Here is a 14,389-nt window from a genome sequence, read left to right as displayed (position 1 = left end):
GTTATTTCTGTCCTTCCCACAATAATCAAATTTTTAATGAATACTTTTGAAATGTGTTTTAAATATCATGTGTCGTATCATTGGCTTAAGATTTATGGTGAATTTCATATAGAAATCTCTCTCTCTCTCTCTCTCATTAAATTTGTATCGACCTCGCCGAGCTTTTCATATAAATTGAACGAACAGTGAGTTACGGATTCGTCAGTTAATTTATAGATGTTTTTTTTTTAATTTTAATACATTTTTGATTGTAAGTTCATCTCAGAATTTTTATTTGTATACGGAAAATTTACCGCCATACGAGTCAAATATGACACAGATGCGACAATTGTATGGTAAACAAAACAAACTCCACAAAACCGTTGCACAAAACTCCATTCCGAAGGCTACAGAAAAAAGAGGGATTACGTTTGGGTCTTCTCAAGCATTTTTCCACATTTGTTGGCTATTTGATTGTGCACGTAAGTACCGACTGCTGGAGTATGACTTAAAGGGACCCTCCCACCTTCAAAAAAGTTAATGAATTGGCATGAAAGTGATGTCGCTCGGTTCAGAAAGAGCAAAAACGAATATCTACCAAATTTCATCGAAAAATATTCACCGGTTTTCAAGATATTAGACTTTTACTTTTGTTTACTTTTTGGGATCTCCGCTGTTCCTAGCGACTTTATTTGAAAGTGCGGCATTTGTTGCGCGCAAAGCAGCATATACCACCGCGTGCTACAAAACGTTTTAGTCAAACATTTAACGGACGTTCGAAAGCCTGATGACGTCATCAGATTCCCGTAATGGTTAAGAGATAGGGACCACGCTGGTCCCACCCTGCAAGTAAAGGGAAGAAATTTCTTGAACACCATAAAGCTGCGGGGGTTGCGACCAGGATAAATGGTGGTTTCTGAGCCTGGCCGCAAACTTGGCTATCTCAACTCAAAACTAATGTTAAGGTGGGAGGGTCCCTTTAAAAGAAGAGCTATTTTCGTATACAGAGTAGTGTTGCTCAGGGCTGCGGAGTCGATGGATTTTCGGCGACTCCGACTCCGACTTATACCTATTTATACCTATTTTCAAGAAGGGCTCCCGGTTTGATCCACTAAACTATAGACCTATCAGTCTGACGTCTGTTGTGTGCAAAACGATGGAACGCCTGATTTGCACGCAGATACGTAATTACCTGGAAACGAACTCACTGCTGACCTCAAACCAATTCGGTTTCAGGGCTGGCAGAAGTACAATGGACCAGCTACTCCTAGCTTATAACACAGTGTCTAAAAACATGGACCTTGGTGGCGTGACTGACGTCATTCTCTTCGATTTCAGTAAGGCGTTCGATGTCGTCTGCCACGATCTCATGATAACCAAACTGAGATCGATTGGTTTGACAGGTGCTCTCATTGACTGGATACGTTCATTTCTCCAGGGCAGACAGATGCAGGTGTGTGTGAAGGACATGATAAGCCAACCTAGGGTTGTCAGCAGTGGTGTACCGCAGGGCTCTGTCCTTGGGCCCCTGTTGTTCCTGGTTTATATTGACGGCGTAGCATCACAGCTGAGAAGTGAATATAAAATTTTTGCAGATGACCTGAAACTTTATGCCTGTGTGAAACATGCCCCAGGAACCTCACCAGTGTTATCCTCTGTCCAAGTACAAAAAGACATTGATACACTGCAAACCACAGCAGCATCGTGGTGTCTGAAAATGAACCCAAAGAAATGTGCAGTTCTCCGCTTTGCGAGGCCCCGCGCTAACTTGCCTTCACCGGTGTACTTCCTTGATGGACAGCAAATCCCACATGTAGATTCTCACTCTGATCTTGGTGTTACTGTCGACTCGCAGCTTAAATTTCACGAGCACATTAGGACTGTTGCACACAAGGCTAGCGGTCTGGCCCATAGTTTTCTTAAGTCTACCGTTTGCAGGTCTCGCGCATTTATGTTGTTCTTGCTCACTACTCATATCCGACCTGTTATAGAATACTGTTCATGCTTGTGGCATACAGGTTATCTGAAAGACTTGCGGGTCTTAGAAAATGTTCAGAGGAAGTGGACAAAGCGAGTGGATGGAATGAATGGATTAAGCTATGCAGATCGCCTACAGTCCTTGAACCTGTATTCTGTCCAAGGGAGGCTCATTCGTGCGGACTTGATACAATGTTGGAAGCTGTTTAACGGTAGATCGTGCCTGAGTCCAGATGACCTGTTCGACCGCCCTCCACAGGAGCGGACTAGGGGCCACTGCTTTAGGATTTTCCCCACTCTCACCCACACAGACACTAGAAAGCGCTTTTTCTCTGTCAGATGCATTGCTGTTTGGAACTCACTGCCTGAGGATGCTGTCCGTGCACCTAACATAGCTAGCTTTAAGAAAATGATTGAGGTACATGCACGTAATAGCCTGTTCAGATATGATTGAGGATGAGCAGTGCTGATTTTGTAAGTAGTTATAGGTATGTAGGTTACTTCCTCGTAGCTAAGCGTGTAGAAATGTGACTGTATTCATCTGACGAGCTTGTGGAAGACGCACAATACCAGTCAAAACTCCCAGGACTAATGGTCAAGAATATCACAACTGGGCTGGCGCGTCTGGCATTCAGGGTTCCTTCCAATTCCTTTCGGTCCTTCCACCTTGCCTTTTCTTTCCGACACAAATGGGAACCCAACCAGGTAAGAGACCAGGTAAGAGACTCCGACTCCGGCTTTCAAAAACCAGCTCCGACTCCGACTCCGACTCCGGGCAGAATTGTCGACTCCGACCGACTCCAACTCCCGACTCCGACTCCGCAGACCTAGCAGGGCTGCGGAGTCGACAGATTTTCGGTGACTCCGACTCCGACTCCGGCTCAGGTTTCTAAAATCGACTCCGACTCCGACTCCGGTCACAACTGTCGACTCCGACCGACTCCGACTCCGCAGCCCTGGTGTGGCTTATATGCCATGTTGTGCCTGTTATTTCCCATTCTTCTGCCGATCACTCTGATAAAAGGACACCCACAACTGCAACAGACACATGTATTGTATATGCCAGGGGTCGGCAAATGGTGGGGCATGCCCCCTTTGGGGGTAATGGAGCCCTTTCGGTGGGGGTAATCAGGGCATATTTTAACATACTGACTGCGTCCCATTTTGGGACGCAGCCCCCTGCCTTTGGGACGTAGCCCTCGCGAAATTTGGACCACTGCGTCCCACACTGAAATGTCACGGTTTCAGCGGAAAAGTGCAAGCAAAAATAATTAGCATGCCTCGGTCTTTTACTATGCAACAGATGTTGCCTTTCTGATTGCTTTGTGCCCTGATTGCACCTAAGCACATACATGCGCTCTCCAGTCCTTGTGCCCTGCCCTATCCTAGGGTCGTACACCTTGTTATGTCCTGCCCCACTATACCCCTAGGATGTGTGACCTGCCCAGTGCCCTGTCCTATAGTCTTGTACCTTGCCCTGCCCTTCCTACAGGCCCTGCGCCCTGCTCTGCATTCAGGCCCTGTGACCCTCTCTGCCCTGCCCAGTGCCCTCAAACCCGATACCTTGTTGTCTTCCCGTCTTAAGGACCCGTTCGGTGCTGCTGCCGGTTCGGTGCTGGGCCCGGATTTCGGGAAAATTGTGCATATCTAGTCCTGTTCCTTGCCCTGCCCTCAGATCCAATATTTCTTATATTGATTTAAAAAAAAATCAAATATAAGACTAGCTAAAGCTGGAGAAGATTATCCCTGGTCCTGGGCGGACCCCAGGGAGGCGAGGCGAGTTATCACAAGCAACATAAGTGTCACCTTTAATCCCCTCCGCTCCCCCTCCCCTGTGGTACCATCCACCGCCCACCACCCATTCATGATTCACATTCGCGTAGTCGCCGTGCTGGACCTGTCGGAGCCGAGGCGGACGTGCGAGCCTGGATGTTAGGCTGACCCGGGCGGAATCGGCGCCCGCCCTTCCGGGGATTCCCGGCCATTGAAACCAAGGCCGTATAAGAGAGGTAGAATCATCCCGCGATTTCCAATGGACCGGTCGCTAAGCATTAGCGTGACGTCACTGGTGGAGACTGGGCGGCGCCCGGCTCCAAGCTGTACGTCGGGCACATTTGGCACCGTATAGTTGTTATTACTGAACGACGAACGTAACGACAACTAATGACTCTTAATAATTTTTTACTCACCTAAAGCTGATTTCCTTGCCGGTACATTGCCGACCCGAGCCCCAGGGTTGACAATCATGGGATATGGGTCGGATGGGCGACCTCGCGGCGGGAGGAGGAACGATTGCAATTGTTGTGTTTTGCACCGCCGATTGCATTCTCTATCTGCACCCGGGGGAGGGGAAGCAGGGGGCACGTGCCCCCATCGGATCAGGGGGCCTCTCGGGCCAGAGGGGCCTTGCGACGCCAATTGGCGGCTGAGGGTCCACGCTGGCATCTTTCGACTCAGAAGGGCCCCACAGGGCTCGGAAGAACACTTTATGTGCTCCGAAGAGCCACACTTCTCTCCATAAGAGCCCCACACCGGCTTTTTAGTGTCCCTTGTCGGCCTGTAGGGCCCCTTGCCGGCTTCTCAGGGCCTATTAGCGACCTCTGAGGGCTACTTGCCGGCCTCTGAGGGCCCTTATCGGCCTATCAGGGACCAGCAGCTCTAAGGGTTCCACACACGCCTGCGATGACCCCCTAAACCAATGGTTGAAGGCCCCCACAACGGCGCCTGCGAGGGCCCTCACCGGCGGCTGTGAATGCCCCACACCGGTGCCTAGCTGAGGGCCCAACACTGCCACCTCTGAGTGCAACCGGCACCCCTGAATGAGGTCCCGAAACCAGTGCTTCTTAAGGCCATATATCGGCGGCTCTGGGGGCTCAACGCCGGAGCCGCATCGGACGGCCACTCACCGGTGACTTTTGAGGGCCCCACACCGACGACTCTGAGGGCACCACTAGCGTCTGAGTGTACCTTGCTGGTCTCTAAGGACTCCACAGGGCTCCCGAAGGCACGCCAGACCTCTTGAGAGCCCCTTGTCGGTCTCTGAGAGCCCCTGTCGGCCTGTAAAGGGTTCGAGCCAGCAGCTCTAAGGGTCTCACACCCGACTGTGACAACCCCACACTGCAGTGTCTATGAGGGCCCACAACGGGAACTGTGAGGACCCTCACCGGCGCCTCTGAGGGCCCACAGCGGCACCTCTGGGGGCCCCGCACCAATGCCTCTGAGAGCATCACACCGGTACCTGTGAGGGCCCACACCAGTGCCTTTAAAGGGACCCTCCCACCTTCAAAAAAGTTAATGAATTGGCATGAAAGTGATGTCGCTCGGTTCAGAAAGAGCAAAAACGAATATCTACCAAATTTCATCGAAAAATATTCACCGGTTTTCAAGATATTAGACTTTTACTTTTGTTTACTTTTTGGGATCTCCGCTGTTCCTAGCGACTTTATTTGAAAGTGCGGCATTTGTTGCGCGCAAAGCATCATATACCACCGCGTGCTACAAAACGTTTTAGTCAAACATTTAACGGACGTTCGAAAGCCTGATGACGTCATCAGATTCCCGTAATGGTTAAGAGATAGGGACTAAGCTGGTCCCACCCTGCAAGTAAAGGGAAGAAATTTCTTGAACACCATAAAGCTGCGGGGTTTGCGACCAGGATAAATGGTGGTTTCTGAGCCTGGCCGCAAACTTGGCTATCTCAACTCAAAACTAATGTTAAGGTGGGATGGTCCCTTTAGGCTTATAACCGGCGGCCCTGAGGGCCCTACACGGGTGATTTTGAGGGGCGTACCGAAGGCACCACACAATCCCTTAGTCTCGCTGAGCTTCTATCACAATCCCATACTGGCTTCTATCCCAATTCCGGCTCAACTAATTATCAGCCCCCGCCCCCCCCCCCCCCTCCATGGGTCAGCAGCGCCGCGCCGGTGCCGGAGGCCAGCGCCATCGGGGCGACAGTTGGCCACGCGCACTCAGTGGTTAGCGCTTAGCACCGGCGGCTAGCGCACGCCCGGCGTGTTATCGGCCGTGAGCCGCTCCGAAACGGCTGCAGTAACTGGTCGATATAGGTAGTAAGCAGATGCAGAGATGCAGGTGGATTGATGACCGGCAAGCTTTTGTGTTTTACGATGGTGAAGGGTCGAAGTCGGCTGCTAAGTGGTGAGCGGATTTTATCAGATGCCGGTTCACTATGACCTTTGTCCGGGTCCTGGTACCCTGACGCACTCTTGGAGAGCCGAATCACAGCAAAACTCCATCCACGACTGTATCTATACGGCTTACGCTTTTCTGAAAACGTCTGTGTTTGGCCTTCTACGGGCCCGGCCTTACACAGAATATCTTAAATGCGAATTGACAATATTTCACACGTCAAGCTCTCTTTTGACTCGATTGATAAGGGTGGAAAACGCGTGACGTGTGTATCATATTCTAATAACCATGTACATATTCATTTTTATTCTCTAAACATAGGTACATTTAGGTGCATCAAGGGAGGTCAAACACGCCTAACGACGTTCAGGAAAACGAATGACTAACAGCAATGAAAATATCATTTACTCGCCGGTCCCTCCTTTGAATGCGGAAAAAGAACGCGCTATGACTGGGCGAATTTCGAGACTGGCCAAAAGCAATCACAGCCCGCTCCCAATATCCCGTTTGCTGTCCCTCCACCGGTACATTACACAATGACACGTGTATCTCACCTGCATTATATGTAAGGTGCCTAATTAGCGACCTCCTTAATTTGAACCGTCATTGCTCACGCTCTGTGGGTGCCACTGTATTACTGGCTTGATTTTCGGAGAGATTGTGCATTTTTCTATTAAAATATAGTCATTTTCTGACCCAATATTCACTAACTTATTTGTAGTGAGCATTTTGGCAAACCATTGCAAAAAACGCTAAAAGGGAACTCTTCCCGATTAGCGACCGGGAAGGGTCGCTAATAAGTCTATGGGTTTCCCCATATTAAAAATGGCAAAAAATGCGACGCCTGAAAAGTTGAAATATGATCTCAAAAAGGTAACCCATACGCAAAGCACTCAATCACTCGAACAGGAACGTCTATCCAACACATTTACGGAAGTAAAGACTGATCACGTGATGCACCGAAAGGCGAAAAGAAGGCGGAAACCCAAATTTTGCGGGCTATCTCGTATGATATTCGAGGTCCGCGCTGAATTCGGCACCCCTGCAGTCGGTGACGACATTTGGCATCCCCTGCCACACATTGCAAGCTTCAGCAACACCTCATTTTCATTTCTCTCTTTTCCCCTTTCTTTCCCTTCTTGAGCTATTTGCGACCATGTCGGGCGCAAATAGGAAATATGAGTTATGACACATTTTTAACCGCCATGCTGTGCACAGTTGAGCGATTCACTATGGGAAAACGGCAACCAATTGAAGAAGGAACGTCGATTCAGAATAAAAAAAAGGTGCATCATCCTAATGTGCATCGCTTTTCATCAGAGAGGGCCCAAACACACACGTTTTGGATAAGAAACTCGTCATTTTTATTTTAAATCACCTGAAACGTCCCACCAGAAACATCGACGACCGGAAAATGATTTAATTTAATAACCAAAGTATGGCTGACCTTTTGACGATATTTTTACCTCGTTTTCTCCTGCCAGTTTTTCTGTAGGGAGGTAGGTCGCAAATCGGAAAGGGTCGCTAATTAGGCACCTTACCCTACTATTTCGCTTGCAATGTGGTATGTGCCCTTTCCGATCGAAGCATGTGCCCTAGCCACCTTTGGGACGCAGTAAAAAAATCCTTAAAATATGCCCTGGGGGTAATGAGGGATTCTGAGAAAGCCTATCTTTTTAGAGTTTGTAGCTCCAGTGATGTAGCCATCGTGACTGTTGCATCCCAGGGTTCAAAGATTAGCCCAGGCCAAAGGCACAGCACACTATTGATTAGATACCAATTTTCACGTACCTGCTCGCCTCACCATCTCACCCCTCCGTACAGTCGTTCAAAAGCAGCTGCAACTTTTAACCGTCGCCCGTCTGTTGGCGTTTCAACAGCCGCTAACGTAAGGGGGAGGAGTCGATCGGACCCCCGCGGCCTCTCGGACTCTGATATGGAGCTGTGCATAAAAAAGACGAGCGTGCTACCCATGACCATAGGAAGCCGCTGCTGCCCATTTAAGGTCCTTGGTCATTCCGTCTCATTCAAGAGGGCAATGATAAGTGTCGAGAAAATCGGGACCCGCTATAACTTCTTGAAGTGAGATTTTATGGCTCAAGATGATCTCCAGAAAAAGCTCATAAGCCAACGGTCATTATGGGTCCAGAGGCCAGTTTTACCAACGGAAAAATAGCCGCCTGCCGGAATTTTTGCCTAAAGATCGTTTCACATATGGAGCGTAAACGGTAAAGCCCTATCCGCTTACGAGCCCATCGCGTTTACGCTCCGTATGTGAAGCGGTCTTGAGGCAAAAATTCCGGCAGGCGGTTATTTTTCTGTTGGTAAAACTGGTCTCAGGTCATGATATTTTCCGGGCTGGTGAAAAAAAAAAATGATGGGCTCGAGGGTACAATTTGGTCGTGATCCAATGCCTTTTACGTGAGCTTTTAACGAAAAACCACCCGCCGCCCCTGTACGTACAAGGGTTAAATGGGATATAGCATAGGCGGCGGAACGGGGGGGGGGGGGGGCACCGTGCACCCTTTGATTTTTGCATTTAACATTAGCCCTATGGGCGTTGCATGGAAAGAATGGGACCAAAAGTCGGCAGTGCTCCCCCTCCCTCTTAATTGAAGGTGATCCGCTGCTACTGGGATATAGGCATTAAATGTTTTGTGGAGGAAGTGTCATGTTTTAAATTTGATGCATTGGAAATGCACAAATACCCAAAGAGTTCCAGGACGGTATGGAATTTCAGTAAACATAGTTGTGTCAGCAATGGGGTCTGTTAGGTGGGGGTAATGGCCCTGCCTGGCGCCCAAAAAGGGGGCACGACCCCGAATGACCTGCCGACCACTGGTATATGCACTCTGCTCAATTCACCGGAAGACGCACTTGCCCAGACGATATCACTGGCTTGACGCACTGCCATACCTACTTCTTGGTCTGGCGCGTCTCTTCGAAGGGGTTCCTATGTCAATGTCCTTTCCTACACTCGCCTATTCTCGCCCATGACTGACTCTACAGTGACGAGGAACCCAACCAGGTGAGTCAACCAGGTGAGTCATTTAGCTTTGCTGAGCTTTGCTTACATTATGTTATGCCATGACGTTGTTTTTGCTACCGGGTTCACATGAACTGGTCTCAGTTCAAGTTTGACGTTACGATTGCTTCCCGGCCAAAATTGCCAGAGTGACCACTGACCAGGGAGTGACTTGCCCCCTGCTCAGAAATTCGATAGGCCGGCTGGGCGAATAAATGCCCCCAACGCCTTGGCCCTTATCAGCCTTATCCAGACTGGAACAAATACACGTTATGCCGTATATGTTCGGCGTAGTGGCAGGATTGCGCCGAAAATTTCAGCGCACGTCCGGCGTAACTTCGCATGCGTCCGGCGTAATTTCACATGCGCATAGCGGCGGCTGGATTTTTCAGCGCAGGGTGGCCTCAGAATTTTTTGCCGAATTTAGTCGGCACGCTGGTCAATCTAGCAGCAGATTTGCCCTGTGGGCGGCTGTGGAGACTGGAGAGATTTCTGGATGAGACGTCCTCGCCCCTGTCGTCGCGTGCTCGACTTGGCGAGCCACCCAGAGTCTATACTCAGCGGAGGAGCGGCCGCCCAGGTTAGGCCTCAACCTTCGGTGTAGAGATAGGCATGGATGATGGAAGAGTGAAGAGCCTTGTTGAACATCGTCGAGCGTCGTTAAGTAATACCGCAGTGGGCTCCTGCCCACTGCGGTATCGAGGGGAATGTGCTGACCAGGGCGGTTCATTGTGCGGCCTCGCATCAATGTCGCGCGACAACTGGTCCGAGACCGAGTCACTATTCAAGCCACTCCCCGGGAGCACGCTGCCGCTCCCTATCCCCGGGGAGGACCGAGACGACGCTGTTTCGATGCACCAGATGAGGGCGGGCCACTGGGGCCGCTCGCTCCAGTACGTGCACCGAATCGGCTGTCTCCCCTCCGCGGCGTGCCAGCAGTGCCCAGACAAGCGGTGCGTGCCGAGAAGAGGCTGATGTACCGGAGCACGTGCTGCTCCGCTGCCGGGCCCTCGCTTGCCCCCGCCAGCCTCGAACACACCGCTCCGCCGATTTTTGTGGCCCCGGAACTTCCGGCTCCGGCCTTGTTTCACGGCACGACGCTACAATGCGCTAAGCTTATTGAGATATTGGGTTTCTGTGGAAATAAAAAGCTTATTCGGACGCTCAAACATGCCTCAAGTTATCAATCTATAATATGGAATTCCACAACAGCTACGCCTGGTTGAGTTGTTGCCACTTCAACTCAAATCAGTTTCCTCTGCTAAAAAAATGGTGATTGCACTAGGTACCAATAGCTGGCTTTTTCAGTAGGTGCTGGATCTTAACCCTATTCCTGGCGGGCTCCGCCGGGACAAGAAACTGGCGGGGGGGGGGCCGATTCGGCCCCCCCCCCTGAGATCTCGAGAACGAAGCAAGATAGCGACAAACGGTAAACGGCATCGGATACGCGCGGTCAAGATCTACAATTTTTACTAAGGTCATTTTCAGGTCAGGTCAAAGATGACGTCACAGGGGTCGAAAAAGTCAAAATGGCGGCGCTAGATATGGAGAGAGTTTTTCTCGAATAACTTTCGAATTAGTCAAGATAGGAACAAACTAAGGGCATCATCGTGATCCTCTCGTCAATCCGCATCGAATGATATATATGTTGACCTCGCAAGGTCAAGGTCAAAGGTTGACCTCAGGTCACGTGACCTCGAGGTCATCATGTATATCATTCGATGCGTCTTGACGAGCTGAACACAATGAGACCATCCACGCGTCTGTATCTTGTTCCTGTACGGAGTTATTGGCCAAAAACCTTTGGTGACCTTTGATGACGTCACATGACCTCACAGCTGCCCAACAGCAAAACAGACCTCAAGGTAGTGAAGGTTGATCGTATATGAAGTCATGTATGGTATATGGGGCCATTCCGACCCGTTTTAGTGGTAAAAACAGGGAGTTGATTTTTCCCCCATTGACTTATAATGGGGAGGTCGCGAAACTGACCTGACCTTAGGTCACCGATATCAAAATTCCGAGATATACAAATTGCACATACTGGTACCCTAACTAAAGCCTGAAGAGAAGAAATTGATCGGTCAAAAACTCTAGCTCTGGCGTGATTGCAAACTTTTCTGAGGTAGGGTCACCAAACCGCCTCTGGTGACCTGGCCTGAGGTCAGATCAACTCAAAATTTTCAGACATGTTGCGTAGAAGCCTTTTAGGAAAAGTCAGAAAATTTGAGCTTCCTAGCTCAACGCGTTTGGGAGAAATAACCAAAAGACCTCAGGGGGGGGGGGGGGCTCCTGAGGCCCCCCCCCCCCCGCCAGGAATAGGGTTAATCTGCAAGACATGTCATTGTCAAACATATTTTCCTGCCAAAAATATGAATTTATCATGTCTTTGAAAGGTTACACAAAATGTATATGTAAGAGGCTTTTGAGCTATTCATGATTTGTTGTTATGAAGTGTTTCAAAAAATGCGGTAGGCATATTTTACAGGTAGGTATTTAACATTCTTGGCAGTGTCATTATTCTGGTTAAATTGACAATGTGGCTTCTGCTTTCATCATAGGTGTTCACCATGAAGCTCAAGTGTGAGCTGCAGACGGTGTACCGGACCGGTGCTGGCGCCTCACAGTCGTCACGCAAGTCACAGGGCCTGCTGGTGCTGTCAGGACGCATGCCCGAGCTGCTGGTCACCGCATACACTCCGCGCAACAAGCGCGGCCTGCGCTACCAGGTGACCAGTCTGACGCGCGTCTTCACCCGCCATGCGGCCGCCGGAAAGACGTCGCTGAGCTTCCGGGAGCCGGCCCACGACCTGCTGGTGACCGGCGATCCAGTGCACGTGCGCGCGTTCCTGGCGCAGCTGAGTGGTGCTGCGCGCGGCCAGGACAGCGAGCGGCCGCCGCCGGCCGCGGCGCCTGAGCGCGTACAGCCCAGTCAGATGGGCCGTCCGCCGACGCGTCTAACGGCGCGCACTTCGGGCGAATACGTGCGCGCCTTTCCGCCGGGATTGCAGCACCTCACTGCTAACGGAATCCGACTGCGGCGCGTCGAGGAGCGCCTGCTGCGCCTCAGTCAGCTGCGCTCCCTCGACCTGAGCGGCAACCGTCTGACACGGCTGCCGCCGATCGACCGCCGGCTGCCACAGCTCTGCGAGCTCCGGTTGTCCGGCAACCAGCTGGAGACGCTGGAGCCGCTGGCCGAGCGGCCTGCAGACTCTCAGCTGGCCTACCTGGACGTCAGCGGAAACCGGCTGGCCGCGCTGCCCGACACACTGGCGTTCCTCACAAAACTGCACTTCCTGAACGCCGCCGGTAACCAGCTGGCGACACTGCCCGAGTGTATGACCAACCTGGCGCGACTGCGCGTCGTCAACGTCTCCAACAACCGGCTGTCGTGGCTGCCGGCGCAGCTGGAGCGGATGGAACTCATGGAGGTGGACACCCACGGGAACGCGGGCGTCGAGCCGGTCTATGGGCCGTGCTCTGATCAGCCTCCTTCCCTGGAGCACCTGGCCGCCGGAGCGGCCGTCCGCCGGCTGGGCGGCCGCCTCCCCAGCGCCGCCGAGCTGCCGCTCTGTCTACTGGAGCTTCTGGTACAGTGCGATAGGTGTCGCCAGTGCGGCCGGCCCTGTTTCGCCGGCGAGGGCGGCTGCGAGGTGCGGTTACGCCCGGGCCCGCTGCGACACGGTCGGGCCTCACTGGTGCATCCCACTGGCCGGCCACTGCCGCTCAGGGAAGTAACCTGCTTCAGGTGTGTCGGCAGGAGGGCCAGGTGATCTTTTCGTTAGACGGTGCTGTGACACTTCGGTATTCATTTATGACGCCTTCGTGTGCGCTGACCACCCGCGATGGCTCTGCGTGTGATAATGTTTTGGTCGGAATACGGCATAACTTTGAGCAGGGCACTACTACGCATTCACTTTCAGATTGATACCATTCCGGACGTGCGGACTGTAGCTTGATAAATTAGGTTTTTATTTTTTCTCAGTTTATAGCCACTTCATGGTTTCATCTCAAAGTTTGGCATAACTAAATGAGCTCCTGCCATCCGATTCCAGAACTGGCTTATATTATTTTTGGAGGTAAACCACTCATCGTGCTGTTTAGCCACCTGCTGGTCAGTGGAAGAAGGTGACTTCATGTAGGGGGATCTTACGCGATGGTGTGGGACTGTGGGTTTCCGTGTCTTTCGCTCCCGGGCTCGCTCCGTGGCTATGCTCCGTGTTTCCTATTCAGTATTCATGTCTTTGTCGCGGGGATGTGTGGGTTCTGATCAATACCTGTTCTGTTTTATTGATGGGTTAATATACTTTATACAAAATTTGCCATATTTTGAGGGAACTCCACGGAATTTCACAGGGTCACGTGCACATTTGGCCTGCAGTAGGCCTAATGGCACGGTCCATGTTTTTTTTTTTGAGGGGGAGAGGGGAGGGGTTGTAATCGGGCTAGAGAGGAACAATTGTCACATGTTCTCACACTTGTCACTCACACTTGTTTGACAGGATGTATAACGGAAAACAGCTATAGATTTAAATCATCTTTATTGAATATGTCGTTGTTTGCTTTATCGGCCTCCGTGCGAATATCACTAACTTAATGTAGGTATTCCGCTATGCGAATTGCGATCAGATATCCGCTGAAAATAGTGGTAATAGGGACGAGCATTTATTTGACCCGATATAGCCAAAAGTGTGTCTAGGACTAGGTGGATTTTCAAGTGGATTGAAACAAATGTAACAAAATAGAAGAGCAGTACGGTAACGATCACCTGAATTAATTACACTTCGATGCCAATTGAATTGATGTCGTTTTACATTATGCAGGTTCGCACCTATCTATCCTGTCCTGCAGAGAGGTTTCTGAAGAGGTGCGGTCATCACGAGGGGGCTTCCTGAGACCTAGTACCCTCACTAAGAAGCAGCGGTGTCAGTCACGCCATCGCCGGCCATCCAGGGGCGCCGCTCGCGCCGTGCACGTGCTGTTGAACACGGGGCTGCGGTCGGCGCCGGCGCCCGGTAATTGGACGGTGCCGACCGGCGAGCGGCGATCCGACGCGATTTCCAGAGCCGCCTGAGCCGATTGCTCCGGTCGGACATGCAAACCAGGCCGATGGTGTTGGATTCACGGTGTGGAGCGGCGGCCGCATCCGGTCGGCGGCAGCGCGGTAGGTATACCTGCTGAGTGGTCGAGCGCGGCGCCTGCCAGACCGCAGGCACCTGCGGCTGATGCGGTTGTTACCGGCACCATCTGGGAACAAGT

The 14,389-nt window shown here is 51.2% G+C and overlaps 1 protein-coding gene and 1 long non-coding RNA gene across 3 annotated transcripts; both read left to right on the top strand.

Moving 5' to 3' along the window:
- Positions 1-27: 27 nt before the first annotated feature.
- LOC122393763 (protein scribble homolog) lies at positions 28-13,448 on the top strand. 2 transcript variants are annotated; one of them, XM_043390100.1, is made up of 3 exons: positions 173-461; positions 9,053-9,146; positions 11,692-13,448. In XM_043390100.1, exon 3 carries the CDS (start codon positions 11,701-11,703, stop codon positions 12,901-12,903), a length of 1,203 nt encoding a protein of 400 aa, XP_043246035.1. In that variant the 5' UTR covers positions 173-461; positions 9,053-9,146; positions 11,692-11,700; the 3' UTR covers positions 12,904-13,448. The 2 variants fall into 2 exon arrangements, with proteins under 2 accessions (XP_043246034.1, XP_043246035.1); XM_043390099.1 differs by lacking the exon at positions 9,053-9,146 and having other exon boundaries at positions 28-461.
- On the top strand, positions 1,059-2,677 carry LOC122393764. The gene is made up of 3 exons (XR_006258745.1): positions 1,059-1,080; positions 1,418-1,432; positions 2,543-2,677. It is a non-coding gene; the product is annotated as an uncharacterized LOC122393764 (long non-coding RNA).
- Positions 13,449-14,389: the final 941 nt, after the last annotated feature.

Source organism: Amphibalanus amphitrite, unplaced genomic scaffold, assembly GCF_019059575.1.
Source record: "Amphibalanus amphitrite isolate SeventyFive unplaced genomic scaffold, NRLGWU_Aamphi_draft 000553F_arrow, whole genome shotgun sequence".
Lineage (NCBI taxonomy): Eukaryota > Metazoa > Arthropoda > Thecostraca > Balanomorpha > Balanidae > Amphibalanus > Amphibalanus amphitrite.
This window is presented reverse-complemented; position numbering and strand designations above follow the sequence as displayed.

What these genes read in the sequence shown, in the direction of transcription:
- LOC122393763 (XM_043390099.1), top strand. Translation starts at nt 333, where the DNA reads ATGGTAAACAAAACAAACTCCACAAAACCGTTGCACAAAACTCCATTC. An exon ending in TTGGCTATTTGATTGTGCAC is followed by an intron (nt 462 to 11,691) that starts GTAAGTACCGAC and finishes CTTTCATCATAG; the next exon opens with GTGTTCACCATGAAGCTCAA.